General features: G+C 41.3%; 1 protein-coding gene, 1 long non-coding RNA gene and 1 other non-coding gene across 4 annotated transcripts in view; 2 read left to right on the forward strand and 1 right to left on the reverse strand.

Annotated features, from left to right (window-relative positions):
• The window catches only part of LOC123510456, a 44,417-nt gene extending 31,110 nt beyond the window's left edge, over positions 1-13,307 (forward strand). The window contains exons 2-3 of the long non-coding RNA XR_006676507.1: positions 8,586-8,693; positions 13,270-13,307. This is a non-coding gene — a long non-coding RNA (uncharacterized LOC123510456). The remainder of the gene's footprint in view (positions 1-8,585; positions 8,694-13,269) is intronic.
• LOC123510455 (hemicentin-1-like) overlaps positions 1-15,000 on the reverse strand; it is a 177,469-nt gene that overhangs the window by 9,608 nt on the left and 152,861 nt on the right. For both annotated transcript variants that reach the window (XM_045265648.1, XM_045265647.1), the window contains 3 exons: positions 8,514-8,684; positions 4,341-4,472; positions 3,765-3,903 (listed from right to left, as the gene is read on the reverse strand). In XM_045265648.1, coding sequence (XP_045121583.1) covers positions 3,765-3,903; positions 4,341-4,472; positions 8,514-8,684 — 442 coding nt within the window. The remainder of the gene's footprint in view (positions 1-3,764; positions 3,904-4,340; positions 4,473-8,513; positions 8,685-15,000) is intronic.
• Trnaa-cgc lies at positions 10,676-10,749 on the forward strand. The gene has a single exon. It is a non-coding gene; the product is annotated as a tRNA-Ala (tRNA).

A 15,000-nucleotide genomic window follows, 5' to 3' on the forward strand; every position in this document is an offset into this window, starting at 1 on the left:
TAAGAAATAAATAAATAAAGGCGAAAGACAGATTTAAGAACACTGAATTAGAAAAGAATAAAAATAAATAAATTGAAATAGTGGATAATACTGAATAGATGAACAAATGAAGTGTGAAAAATAGTAATGGAAATATTTAAACTCAATGAATGAAAAAGAAAAGAATGAAAAGAAATAGATTAAAAATAGTGGATAAAAGTGAATGAATAGATAAATGAAGTGCGAAAAATAGACTCGGTGAATAAAAAGAAATACATAAAAACAGTAGATAAAACTGAATGATAGAACAATTGAAGTGGGAAAATAGTAATGGAAATGTTTAATCTCACTGAATAAAAAGAAATAGATTAAAATAGTCAATAAAACTGCATAAATGAACCAATGAAGTGTGAAAAATAGTAACGTGAATTTAGACTCACTGAATAAAAAGTAAAAAAAAAGAAAAAGAAATAGATTAAAGATAGTCAATAAAACTGAATAAATGAACGAATTAAGTGTGAAAAATAGTAATGGGAATTTTTAAACTCAATGAAAAGGAAAAAAATGAAAATAAATAAAAAATAGTCGATGGAAATGAATAAAAGAACTAATGAAGTGCAAAATGTAGTGACGGGAATATTTAAACTCAGTGAATAAAACCCAATCTCGCAAATTAATGTATTGCAAAGATTCGCTACACTGTAAACTCTGTCTGATTGCAATTATATGTATGAAAATAAAAGAAAAAAAGAAATAACTGGCACTAATATTTCTTCACCGCTTCATGATCAATACGGCAAGAGTCTGCACAGCTAATGAGAAAGAAAATAATGAAACAAACAGAAAAAAAGAAAGTGGGGAAAAAAAGGTGATTGTAAATAGAATAGAAACATTCACCGTTTCACTGGATGATTAACAGCTCACTTTTTATCACGATATCACCTAAATAACACACACACACACACACACACACACACACACACACACACACACACACACGGCCCGGTAGCTCAGTGGTTAGAGCGCTGGTTTCACAAGCCAGATGACCGGGGTTCGATTCCCCTGCCGGGTGGAGATATTTGGGTGTGTCTCCTTTCACGTGTAGCCCCTGTTCACCTAGCAGTGAGTAGGTACGGGATGTAAATCGAGGAGTTGTGACCTTGTTGTCCCGGTGTGTGGTGTGTGCCTGGTCTCAGGCCTCTCCGAAGATCGGAAACAATGAGCTCTGAGCTCGTTCCGTAGGGTAACGTCTGGCTGTCTCGTCAGAGACTGCAGCAGATTAAACAGTGAATTACACACACACACACACACACACACACACACACACACACACACACACACACACACACTCTCTCTCTCTCTCTCTCTCTCTCTCTCTCTCTCTCTCTCTCTCTCTCACCGGGGGATATGTTAATCGTGATCCCCTTCCTGCACCTATTAAATCTTCCACACATCCGTCGCTCATTGTGGTGGGGCCGTCAGGGAGCATGAGCGTCTCCCCCACCAATCACAGGCCGAGGGGTCCCTACAAAGGCCCCGTAATGAGCATAGCCACTCCTCTCAATAAGCATATTTTTCCCAGCCTCTCCACTCACCCAGCATATTTCGCCTCGTCAACTGAGCCTTCCTTGCTTTATAAAACGGTGATTTTTTTCTCCTTCCTCCTCCTCCTCGTCTCTTTCCTCTTCCTGATCCTGCTCTTCTTCCTCTTTTCTCTCCTCGTTTTCTTCCTGCTTCTTTTCCTCTTTTTTATAATTTTCGTTTCTATTTTTTCTTTTTTTTTAGTTTTATTATTCATTGTTCATATTAATCTGTTTAGATTAATGTGTCTTATAGTTATTTATCTCTTTCTCTATTCCATTCATCCTTATACTCGTGTTTATTGTTGTGGTTGTTGTTGTTGTTGTTGTTGTTGTTGTTGTTGTTGTTGTTGTTGTTGTTATTCTCCTCCTTCTCCTTCTCCTTCTCCTTCTCCTTCTCCTCCTCCTCCTCCTGAATTTAATCCCCGGTTGTCGCTATTCATTTCCGAGTAACTTGCGCTTTTTCTTTTATCTCCCGGGCCTCTGATCGTGGTTTAAATTGCCCGTTAGTTTGAATTACTCTCACCCTCCATACATGACACAGATAGCCCGGAGAAAACGGTCACTACTTTTACTCTCGATCTGTGAAGGGCTGTGGATAGTCAAGAGCCCTGACAGTAGGTGACCATCATCGGGATTTAAGGTACCAGGGGTCACCGCTGCAGGGGGTAACCATACAGTGTGCGGCGCCCTTTAAAGGGAAGTGCACTTTTACAGTGGTTGTACGGAGCTGGGGCCTGATTGACTGCTGCCTCTCTTGAAAGCGCCAGGCAAGGCTGCCGCACCACCTTTTTGACTCCACACTGTGTTTACATACATACTACACTACACTGCATACACGCACAGATAGCCCAGAGTGAACGGTCACTACTACTACTCTCGACCTGTGACGGGCTGTGTTTGGAGAGGGCCTTGTCAACCATTGATCATCATCGGGAACTAAGTACCAGGGATCAATGTTGCAAGGGGTTATCAGCGTACGGCGTCCCTACAGGGAAAGTATGCTATCTCAGTGGATTGAACGGAGCTGGGGCCTGATTGACTGCTGCCTCCCTAGAAAGCGCCATTCGACATACACACTGTGCATCCACGTACACAATGCACACACAACATGACATTTACCAAGCGTTAACACTTTCCCCCACAAACACAAGTAGTCAGACGTAGATTACACATTTCCTTTTCACTCTCTACTAAAATTCCATGTGATTTTTTAATATCACATGGTTTCGCCTTTTTTCCTGCCAGCCTCGGCTGGAGGGAGGGGTGGGTGGGGAGGAGCCTTCTGCTTTGCTGTCCTGTCTCTACCACTGGTAGTTAGTAGATAGTCTCCACAAACAGCCTAGTAAGGACCTAAGGGTCTGTTGCTGTTTGTCTTCCTTTGTCTTCCTTTGTATTCCTCCTCCTCCTCCTCCTCCTCCTCCTCCTCCTCCTCCTCCTCCTCCTCCTCCTCCTCCTCCTCCTCCTCCTCCTCCTCCTCCTCCTCCTCCTCCTTTCCTCCTCCTCCTTTCCTCCTCCTCCTCCTCCTCTTCTCTCTCTCTCTCTCTCTCTCTCTCTCTCTCTCTCTCTCTCTCTCTCTCTCTCTCTCTCTCTCTCTCTCTCTCTCTCTCTCTCTCTCTCTCCTCATAATAAGTTAATTCATTATTTCTCCAGCACTATTTATTTACGTCCTACAGTATCGACAAATAAATAGAGACTGACGTAGGAATATATATACATGTAAGGAAATAGAAAAAAAGGGAGGAAGGAATGAATATGAACATTGAACTAGAGGAAAAAGAAGAAAGAAGAAAATATGAGAGAGAGAGAGAGAGAGAGAGAGAGAGAGAGAGAGAGAGAGAGAGAGAGAGAGAGAGAGAGAGCAGAACTAAGAGAGAGAGAGACGAAGATAGATATGAACAAACGGAAGAGAAGAGAAGAGATCACAGCTCCTTTTTTTCTATTTATTTTCTTGCTATTTCACTTTATTTCATGTTATTTTATTCTCTATGTATTTAATATAAAAGAGAGAGAGAGAGAGAGAGAGAGAGAGAGAGAGAGAGAGAGAGAGAGAGAGAGAGAGAGAGAGAATACAGAGACAAAAACATGTGGAATATTAAAGCCACACACACACACACACACACACACACACACACACACACACACACACACACACACACACACACACACACACACACACACACACACACACCACTCACCACTCACCCGTCTAAGAGCATCTCGCCGTTGTCTCTCTCCCAGTAATTGACCGCCCTTGGGTAAGCTTCCACGTGGCATTCAATCTCCACGTTCTTTCCAATGGGTGAGCCGATCAGCTGGTTGTCCGCCTTCACTACGGGCGAGACTGCAGAGATAGAGAGAGAGGCGTGGATGTAGTAGTGGGCGTGCGTGGGCATGATGGGAGGGTGATGGGAAGGTGATGGTCATGGGAGTGCTTTGGAGTTTTCAGATTTCTTGGGATGTATGGTGTGTTTGTTTGTGTGTGTGTGTGTGTGTGTGTGTGTGTGTGTGTGAGTGAGAGTGAGAGTGAGAGAGAGACAGTGAGAGTGAGCGAGTGTGTAAGAGAGAGAGAGAGAGAGAGAGAGAGAGAGAGAGAGAGAGAGAGAGAGAGAGAGAGAGAGAGAGAGAGAGAGAGAGAGAGAGAGTTGCAGCAGAGGTAGAGAATGTAGTGCGAGAGAAAGGAATGCAGGAGGATAGACTTCGTGCAATACCAACTACCTTCCCCCCTAACACACACACACACACACACACACACACACACACACACACACACACACTCACAATTGACGTTGACGATGATACGTTTGCTGATAGAGGGCGGCACTTTGTTACTGGCGATACACAGGTAGGCGCCCATCTGCTTCCTGGACACGCTTTCCAATGTAAGATTGTTGCCGGGAACTGACTCCACCTCTGCCGGAGAGAAAGAAGAGGTAGGGCGGTGAATACACAGAGAGATATATAGACAGGTGAAATTCATAGGATAGGGTAGGATTTCACAAGGATAAAGGTCGACTTGATAGGGAAGTGAAAGATAGACGGGGTCATCTTGGTAGGACGGGTGATAAAGGGGAATAGAGGTCATCTTAACAACTTTAGTAGTGGGACGCATTTTTTATCATGAGTTTTGGATATGACTAGACGGTTATATTTACTTTAGGGAAGGTTTATGGAGGTCAGAAGATTAATGGCCACAGTGTTCACTATTTTATTCCTTGCATAAGTTTCTGAAGATGTATAAAATCGCCAAATACAAAGCAGAATGAATATGAAAACGCGTCATGGTGCTGAAGGAGTTAATAAGGCGGTGAATGCAGAAATATATAGACTTGGGTGAATTTCATGAGGTGATGAATACTTTAGGAGGTCAATTTTATAGGGAAGTGAAGGAGAGAGGGGGGGAGGTCAATTTGGTAGGACGATAAATATAGTGGGATAGGGAGGTCATCTTGATAGGTTGGTGGTTATGCAGATATAGGAAGGTCATCTTATTAGAGGGCGTGATTACAAAGGATAGGAAGGTCAGCTTAACCCCTTCAGTATCAGGAAGCGTTTTCATATTCATTCTGGTTACTATTTGGCGATTTTACACAGGTACAGATATTTATGTTGGGATTAGAATAGTGAAGACTGGCCATTAATCTTCTGACCCCCATAGACCCTTCCTAATGCAATAAAATTGTCTAATCATACCTAAAAATTATGGTAAAGGGCGTCTCAGTATTGAAGGGGTTAATAGGGCGGTGAAGGTAGATGGATAGGGAGGTCAACTTCATAGGGCAGTGAATACAAGGAATAGAGATGATTAGGCGATGAATGCACATAAATATGGAGATCAATTTGATATAGGAGTAATAACAAAAGATGGAGAGGTCAACTCGTCAGGGTGGTTAATATGAATGCAAATAGAGATGACCTTTGTTTGTTTTTATACTCCACCTCTGTAAGAATGGGAGAGAAATTAGTCTATTCCATCTTTGTATAGGAGAGGGAAGAAATGAAATGCCTTGTTGGTTGACTGCTTTCTTGTAGTTAAGGAGAGTTCTGTCCAAAGGCAACAGAAACTAGAAGTAAACAAATGTCAACTTAGTGTATTCCCTCACTATAACCTGAATTAGAACAAGAAAACAGGAATTAAATGCCTGATTAATTGGTAGATTTTTTTTTTATTTATGTAAGAAATTTGCAGAGTAATGGTAACAAGAAACAGGAATTAAATGCCTGATTGATTGATAGATATTTTTTTTTATGTAAGAAAGGTAAGTGCAACAAGAACTACAAAAAAGAAAATAAAAAAAAAACTTACTGAAATTGCCCTGCTTTATGAAAGTCGGAATTCGAGTCTCAGATAGCGTTCAGTGTCTGGTCTGAATCTCAATCACCAGTAACAGTTTGTCATAGTAAATCAGGAAAGGCAAAAATAGGCAAGGGGTTCCAGAGCTTGCTAGTTAAAGGGGGTGAAAGACTGAGAATACTGGTCAACATTTATAGTAGGTTGGTGGGCGACAGGGGTGAGCTAAAGTAGAAGGTCTTGTAAAGCGAGAAGGGAGGGAGATGTGCATTTAAAAAGGTCAGTAGAACAGTTGACTTGAAAGTAGCGATAAATAATAGCAAGAGATGTGTGAGACGAAGAAGGAGGCGTTAATTGATTATGTTTGTCTTCCTAAACTTTTTCTTTCTCTCTGATCAGGACTGTTCTCCAAGGCTCATACATAATTAGTCTGGTTCTCATGAATATTTTTGTCACTTACACCAGAGCCTTTTATAAATTGTCGAAGTGAGGCACCATAAAACTTGAATGAGGCGTTAACACTCTCTCTCTCTCTCTCTCTCTCTCTCTCTCTCTCTCTCTCTCTCTCTCTCTCTCTCTCTCTCTCATCAGGACTATTTTTAAAGGCCACACAGATGGTTAGCCTGGTTCTCAAGTGTGTTTTTCCTATCTTACACTAGATAGAGCCTGTTATAAATGGTCGAAGTGAGATACTGAAAAACTTGAGAAATGCGTCATTAAATCAGTTTTTTTTTTTTTGACCGTAATGAAGTATCGTGGAACAACACGTTTGGTGTATAATATCGAAGACTTAAGTGGAAGCAGAAGGATTGATTGAGTGGTTTGTATATTCTTGTGACTGTGGCTTTACTTATTCAGATGAAGTACCTGTATATTGTCATTATTAGTTCTATGTAAGAGAAGCTCTGACCACTGGCTACAAAACAGCAAAAAATAAACAAAAAACTCACTGAAAGGCCAGTCTCGTAAGGAAAGAGTCAGAAGGATTAGGCAAAATTGGAGAAGTGTCGTAAAACCTCCCTTTTCAAAGAATTCAATTAATTTGTAGGGGAAACATAGAGAAACAAGGATTTCCAGAGTTCACCTACAAAGACTTAAGAAAAATAATGATACATATTCTACAAAATTGGAGAAGTGTCTTGAAACCTCCCTCTTCAAAGAATTCAATAGGGAAACGTAGACAAACAAGGATTTCTAGAGATTACACACAAACACATGAGAAAATTGAGGATACATATTCTGCAAAATTGGAAAAGTGTCCTCAAAGAATTCAAGTCATAGGTAGAGGGAAACATAGACAAAGAAGAATTTCCAGAATTTATATACAAAGACATGAGAAAATTGAGGATACTTCAACAAAATTGGAGAGGTGATTTAAAACCTCCCTCTTTAAATAATTCAAGTCATGGTTAGAGTTTACGGACAAAAAGACATGAAAAAATAAAGGAAACTTATTTTCTACTAGCCGGAATAAGGGTTAAGATGCCACAACAAAGGGATCATATACTGGAATGAGGGGTTTGGCACACAAAATGAAGGAAAGAAAAGGATTTGGAAAAAACTGAGGTGATGGGAACATGGAAAGATAAAGGAAAGATAAGGAGTAAAGAGATTTAGGTGATGGGGGAAGTGGGTTAGTTGGGGAGTGCATGGATGTAAAGGGTGGGGGAGATGGAGGTTAAGGGTGAGAGGGAGAGAAAGAGAAGGAGAGATGCTGAGAAATGGAGGTGAAGGATAATGGAGGTGTAGTTGATGGAGGAGAGGGAGAGAGAGAAATGAAAGAAAGAGGCGGTGAAATGAAGGATGAAGAGAGAGAGAGAGAGAGAGAGAGAGAGAGAGAGAGAGAGAGAGAGATTTAGAAATGGTGGAGGATATAGAGGGAAAGAATGAGAGATGTGGAGGCGAAATGAGAAACATAAAGAAGAGGGAAAGAGAGGAAAGGTTAGGAGAGAGAGAGAGAGAGAGAGAGAGAGAGAGAGAGAGAGAGAGAGAGAGAGAGAGAGAGAGAGACAAAAGATCATTACGGTATATAGAGATGAAATGAGGGATGAGGAGAGGAAGAATAAAGAGAGACAGGGAAAAAATGAAAAGGGGCACGCATGAGGAGGAAAAATTAGGGTAGAAACTGAGATGAGAGGAGAGGGAAAAAATGGAGTAAAGTAGAGTTATGGAGGAAACTGAGAAGGGAAGGTAATGCGAGAATGAGATACGAAGGGAAACCAGAGAGGGAGGAAAGGAGGGAGGAAGGGAAGGAGAGGAAATGTAATGCAGGGAGGAAAAATATGATGTGACAGGGAGATAAAATGTGTAAAAAAGGAAGTAAAATGAAGCAAAATTACCTGTGACATGATTAAAAGAATGGCGGGGAGAGAGAGAGAGAGAGAGAGAGAGAGAGAGAGAGAGAGAGAGAGAGAGAGAGAGAGAGAGAGAGAATAGTAATTAATCTCCATAAGTGAGTCACATTAACTTTAGTACAACATTCATCTCTCAAGTTTTCCCCCACACCTCACCCTCTAACACACACACACACACACACACACACACACACACACACACACACACACACACACACACATGCAAACATCCCTCAAGAGACATATCTTAATCTTCTCTTTCCTTCCCTCTTCTTATCCCTCTGAGTTGCATCCTTCTGTCTGTCTTACCTTTGGACACTTCTCTTGGGGATGATTTTAAGGTAATACGTCGACCGTCCTCTCTCTTCCACTTAATCTCAGGTCGTGGGTAGCCCTCAGCCACGCAGCGCAGGGTTACACTCTCCCCTTCATTGACGGTGGTGTCTGAAGATGTCTGGTCGTTGATAATATCCGGGGGCACTGCGGAAGGTGAGTAACATGGGATATTAGTGGTCTAGAATGCCACCTGATGCTCTGGTGTAAGGGGTAGGCAGAGGAGTCAAGGGAGTGCTAAGGGGGCCAGGAGGAAGGGTATAGGTAGGTGGGTATAATAGGGGGATTGAGGGTACTAAGGGGGCTGGGTGGTTTGGGGCAGGGTACAGGTGGGCTCTGTTTGGACACCTGAGTTATTTATTTGTGCTGGGGTGTGACTTTGGAGAATGGATGTCCTTGTTTGTTTGTGGCGTGTGTTGTAGTGGATAACAGATTGTTGTAGTGTGTGTGTGTGTGTGTGTGTGTGTGTGTGTGTGTGTGTGTGTGTGTGTGTGTGTGTGTTGCAAGACTTCTTTGTTACAGTAGTAATGTTCAGTGTTATTTATAAGTTTTAATTACATTTATTTAAACAATCCGAAACAGGAAGAATTTAAAATGCATTCCAGACCTTAGCTAGATACTCGATCACCTGTTGTGCCTACCAAACTTCGATGACACTTGTGTAAGTAACCTGAAGTAATTTTACAAAACAAAAACTTAAGATACACCAACAACCTGAGGTGAATATTGGAGAAATCTTGTGTTATCTGGCAGAATTATAATGTAAACGTTCAGTGTGCCATTTTAGCGAGGCGAGAAGAAGCCATGGCAGTCACCGGGTTAATAACACAGGGAAGGGGCGCCGGGCTGGATCAGATGGTCATTCTATTGCTTCCTCGCTGTTGTGGATTGCCGTGATCTGTTTCTCTCTCCTTCACATTCACAGCCACAGTTCCTCTCTCTCTCTTTCTCTCTTCCTTCATATTCCCGCCCACAGTTCCTCTCTCTCTTCGTTCACCCACAGTTCCTCTCTCTCTTCCTTCACGTTCCCAGCCACAGTTCCTCTCTTCCTTCTCTCTCTCTCTCTCTCTCTCTCTCTCTCTCTCTCTCTCTCTCTCTCTCTCTCTCTCTCTCTCTCTCTCTCTCTCTCTCTCTCTCTCTCTCTCTCTCTCTCTCTCTCTCTCTCTCTCTCTCTCTCTCTCTCTCTCTCTCTCTCTCTCTCCTCTCTCTTCACGTTCTCACCCACAGTTCCTCTCTCTCTTCCTTCACGTTCCTAGCTACAGTTCCTCTCTCTCTTCCTTCACGTTCCCAGCCACAGTTCCTCTCTCTTCCTTCACGTTCACAGCCACAGTTCCTCTCTCTCTTCCTTCACGTTCACAGCCACAGTTCCTCTCTCTTCCTTCACGTTCCCAGCCACAGTTCCTCTCTCTTCCTTGACGTTCACAGCCACAGTTCCTCTCTCTCTTCCTTCACGTTCCCAGCCACAGTTCTCTCTCTTCCTTCACGTTCACAGCCACAGTTCCTCTCTCTTCCTTCACGTTCCCAGCCACAGTTCCTCTCTCTCTTCCTTTACGTTCCCAGCCACAGTTGAAGGTTAATAATGAGGCTAAAAAAGATGGTATTTTCTCTTCCCACGAGCCTGCATGAGACCAGTGCAGGACGAGGCTTCCTAGAGGTGATGGATGGGATGAGTGGATGTGATGGATGGCAGGAAGGGTGAGTGGGTGATGAGGGCAGGATGGATGGATCGTATGTGTGAATGAGTGGAGGAAGAGGACTAAGTGAGGCTGAAAAAGCTTGTGTATGAGGTGATGTAAGCAATAAGCAATGGACAAGAGAGGGTCAGGGTCCGGCAGTGTTACCTCGCCTCTCGTTGCTACAGATTCCTCTTCCCATCATGCCTCACGGCTTTTCAGATGCTTATTTTTGTGGTACAGTGTGTTGAAATAGTGATGTATGGTATAAACATGTGAGGTTAATCTTTTATTCTCTCTTTGCTCCATCTGTTCATGGTAATAGTACATCTTTCAATTTTGATATTACATTTTTGACTTTTCTTTTGGATTTTAGCACTCTCTGGACACACACACACACACACACACACACACACACACACACACACACACACACACACACAACACAAACAAACACAAACACACGGCCCGGTAGCTCAGTGGTTAGAGCGCTGGCTTCGCAAGCCAGAGGACTGGGGTTCGATTCCCCGGCCGGGTGGAGATATTTGGGTGTGTCTCCTTTGACGTGTAGCCCCTGTTCACCTAGCAGTGAGTAGGTACGGGATGTAAATCGAGGAGTTGTGACCTTGTTGTCCCGGTGTGTGGTGTGTGCCTGGTCTCAGGCCTATCCGAAGATCGGAAATAATGAGCTCTGAGCTCGTTCCGTAGGGTAACGTCTGGCTGTCTCGTCAGAGACTGCAGCAGATCAAACAGTGAATTACACACACACACACACACACACACACACACACACACACACACACTCTCTCTCTCTCTCTCTCTCTCTCTCTCTCTCTCTCTCTCTCTCTCTCTCTCTCTCTCTCCGTTGGTCAGTACACATTATACTTAAAATCAGTGTAAAGGAAAAAAATGAAATTATACAAAGGATTAATGATGTTTTTTTTACGAAACGAGACTGAAGTTATCACATTTCCATTCCTGAAAAAGTAAGTAAGAGAGAGAGAGAGAGAGAGAGAGAGAGAGAGAGAGAGAGAGAGAGAGAGAGTCTTTAAGTGGTATATGGCGGGTATAAGAAGGATGACAAGCAAAATTCTTTGGGTCAGTAATCGGAATAGAACAACAAATAATGAGATGAAGCTTGAAAAATTTAGGTTCAAGAAAGAGATAGGAAGTGTTAATTGTCATAAAGAGTGATGGATGGATTGACTCAGTAATCAGGTTGTTGGTGTTGAGTCATTACTGAGTTTTAAAAGATTAGACAAATTTATGGATGGAGACGATAGGTGGAAATAAGTAGTTATCTTTTACACAGGAATTGCCACTTGAAGGCCTGATGGTTTTATGCAGCCTTCTTATGTTCTTAAAGTCTTGGTATCGCTGTGAATGTTACCAAAAGACGAAGACGAAGACAACCATAGGAGTGAAAAGGTTTAAGATGCTCCAGTGGCCAGTACGGCTGTCGGGTGGTTAGGTTACAAATCAGATTACGTTGTATGTTTGTACCTCTTAGCTTACGATCCATACCTCTACCCATTTGTTTACGTTCACACCTGTGCTTGTCTGTTTGCTTATTCCTGAGTTAACAAGCCGAGCGGGGAGGCGAGATGAGGCTGGCTGAATGGTGAGTGGTGAGTGAGTGGCGAGTTTGTTCTTTTCGTTACTCATGTGTGTTGTATTGTGTGTTCTTTTATTCATTTCTTTATATCGTGGGTGATTGAATGGAAAATGAATGGTGAATTTGTTTGATCTTTTTTCATTTACCGCTGTGTATTTTTTTTCTTGCTTTTTCTTATTGTGAGTGAATAAAATGGTGAATTTGTCTAAGCTTTACTCATTTGTCGTTACTCGTGTATTTCTTCTAGTATTGTTTTGTTCCTTTATTTTCGTGGGTGAATGAGATACATCTGTTCCCTGGTTAAAATATCTTGAAAATATCTTGAAGCCTCCCTCTTAAATGAAGTCAAATCTTAGGAAATTGGAAATACAGAAGAAGGTAGAGAGTTATGAATGACTCTTGCATAAGAGAGTTGGATAGAATAGGGGTGAGAGGAAAAGAAAGCCTTGTGCAGCGAGATCTCATGAGGACGGGAGGCATGCAGTAAGCAAGATTAGAAGAGCAGTTAGCATGAAAATAACGATAAAAGATGGAGAGAGATGCAACATTCCGACGGTGAGAAAGAGGCTGAAGATAGTCAGTCAGAGGAGGGGAGTTGATGAGACTAAAAGGTTTAGATTCCACCCTATCCGATAAAACTGTGTGAGTGGAACTCCCCCAAACATGCGATTTGTACTCCACCATACATGGGCAGATGAAGCTCTTGTACAAAGTTAGCATTTGCCGGGGAAGGGATGGGGAAAGCAGGCGGAGAGGCCTCAGAACGCCTAACTTCATTAAAAAAAAAAAAAATATAAATAATATATATATATATATATATATATATATATATATATATATATATATATATATATATATATATATATATATATATATATATATATATATATATATATATATATATATATATATATATATATATATATATAAGATATGAGATGTGAAGTTTCCAGATAAGATTATGAGTAATGGACAAATTAAGAAAAGGGGAACAGTTGAGTGTCATTGAAGAAGAGGAGATAGTTGTTTGGAAGGTTGTGTTGAGTCCATGGATGGAGGAATTGAGTTTTTGGGGCATTGAAACTAAGTTTTCTCTGCCCCAATCAGAAATCTTAGAAAGATCAGAAGTCCGGCGTTCAGTGGTGTCCCTGTGGGAACTGGTAATTTCCTGAAGGGTTGGTCGTCTCTGAAAAGACGTGGAACGTGGAAAGGTGTAGGGTGGTATCATCAGCGTATACATAATAAGAGTGAATATAGCAAGTTTAGTTAAGAAGATTATTAATGAGTAATAGGAAAAGTGTGGGTGACAAGAACGTTCCACACCTGTACTTGTGATTTACCATTCACTTTTGTTCCTGTTTGTTTTTATTTATCCATTTATTTATTTCATTGTTTATTTATTTATTTGTTTATTTATTTACTTTATTATTGTTATGATTTTTAGGTAGGAATGGCACTGGTCAGCAGCAACAAAATTATAAGGGGGGATAAAGAGAAAAAGGTCCACGGAGATGCCGGCCCACAAACAAAGTCAAACGTGTCAAAAAACTTAGTTCCATATCAGTACCTGTCCACCGCTGCGTGACAAGGGACAGCAGCGTGAATGGATACGAAGCACAAGCTCGGGACTCGCACCTGGTTTTCTTGGCTGCGAGTCAGGAAGGTTAACCCGTAAGCCATCCAGCCAAGTAGTTATGAGACTTATCCATTTTACTGCTGCCCTCACCCTTTGTTAACATCCACGGCTCTGTAAAATACGGTCTGCGCGGACTCATGAATAAAAAAGAAGGAAAAGTGATATTTTTTTTCTTGTTTACTTAAGTCCTCTATCGGGCCTGCTCGGGGACTGGCATATAAGTTGGCCTTTTTGTTTATTAGTTTTTGTTACTGTTGGCCGGATTTTCCCTCTTGCATAAAAAAAGAAAAAACGTTACTGTGATACGGAGATAAACGTCTAAAGAGTTGAGCAATTCGAGGAATAATAGTGCAGCTGTGAAAGTATTGCATGCTTTAGCTGAGGCGCAGTTCAGCTTCATTAGAGGGGGTCGGGAGGGGGACACTGAAAGCTTAATCTAACCTAACCTCACCTTAGTGATGTAAAGAGAAACATTGTAAGCCCTTGTTACTCTGAGGGAGTGATCAAAGCTTGTTATTAACGAGAACACTGGAGGCGTCTATTACTCTAAACTTGTAAAGCGAACACTAAACACCTAACTAACCTAACCTAACCTAACCTAACCTAACTTTAGTAATATAGAGACACTACAAACCTTCGTTACTATAAGGCAACCTTTAAATCCTAACCTAACGAATTTCTAAACGCAACTAAAAGAGAAACCTAACTAAACCTAACCTCTCTTAACCTTAATTATATAAAAGAGACCATAAGATAAAACTGTTATTGTGAAGGAATGATTATAAATCCAACTTAACGAGGACACTGAAATCGTCTGTTAATCAAATGGAACAAAACCTCTCATTTTAACCCTTTCATTGTGCTACGAAGGAGTTACCCCAGTAGTAATGCTTGGACTCTTTATAAGCATCTACAAAATAGGTATGATAAGTAAGTAGACTCTGTAATTTCTACCCAGTTTAAAGATTAGAACAACGGGATAAGTAAGTGTGTGTTATAGTGATCACTAGTCAACCCTCTCACTAGGTAGAAAGAATACATACATAAATAAATAAATGAATAGAATAGTCTTTCCAATTCGTACCCAGTTTAAACATTACAACAACAGAACAAGTAAATATGTCTTATAGTGATCAGTAATGAATACTTTTACTGGGGAGATGAAAATAATAAAATTTGTCATTTCTTCTTAGTTTAAAGTTAAGAAGTGGCAACAGAACAGTGATAAAAAAATAACCCTTTCACTGCTATTTGACGTGTTTCTTTAACCACAAACTACACTAAATCATTCATTGCTTTTTCACAACCACCTCCGATCATAACACTGGCTATACGTTAGATAACCTATTCTTTTCATCCACACCTTTTACATGTAGATGCTCTGGAAGACTCTACACATTGTCTTTAGTATCTCCAATAGTTCCATATCGCTGTTGAGTTAAGGAAAGATACACCGAGTATCACTCAAGAAGTTTAAGGGAACACAGAACCATCATTTAGTGAGGAATAATTTTACCCCGCCGCGGAGGGAGATAAGGA

The sequence above is a fragment of the Portunus trituberculatus genome, chromosome 29 (assembly GCF_017591435.1).
Source record: "Portunus trituberculatus isolate SZX2019 chromosome 29, ASM1759143v1, whole genome shotgun sequence".
Lineage (NCBI taxonomy): Eukaryota > Metazoa > Arthropoda > Malacostraca > Decapoda > Portunidae > Portunus > Portunus trituberculatus.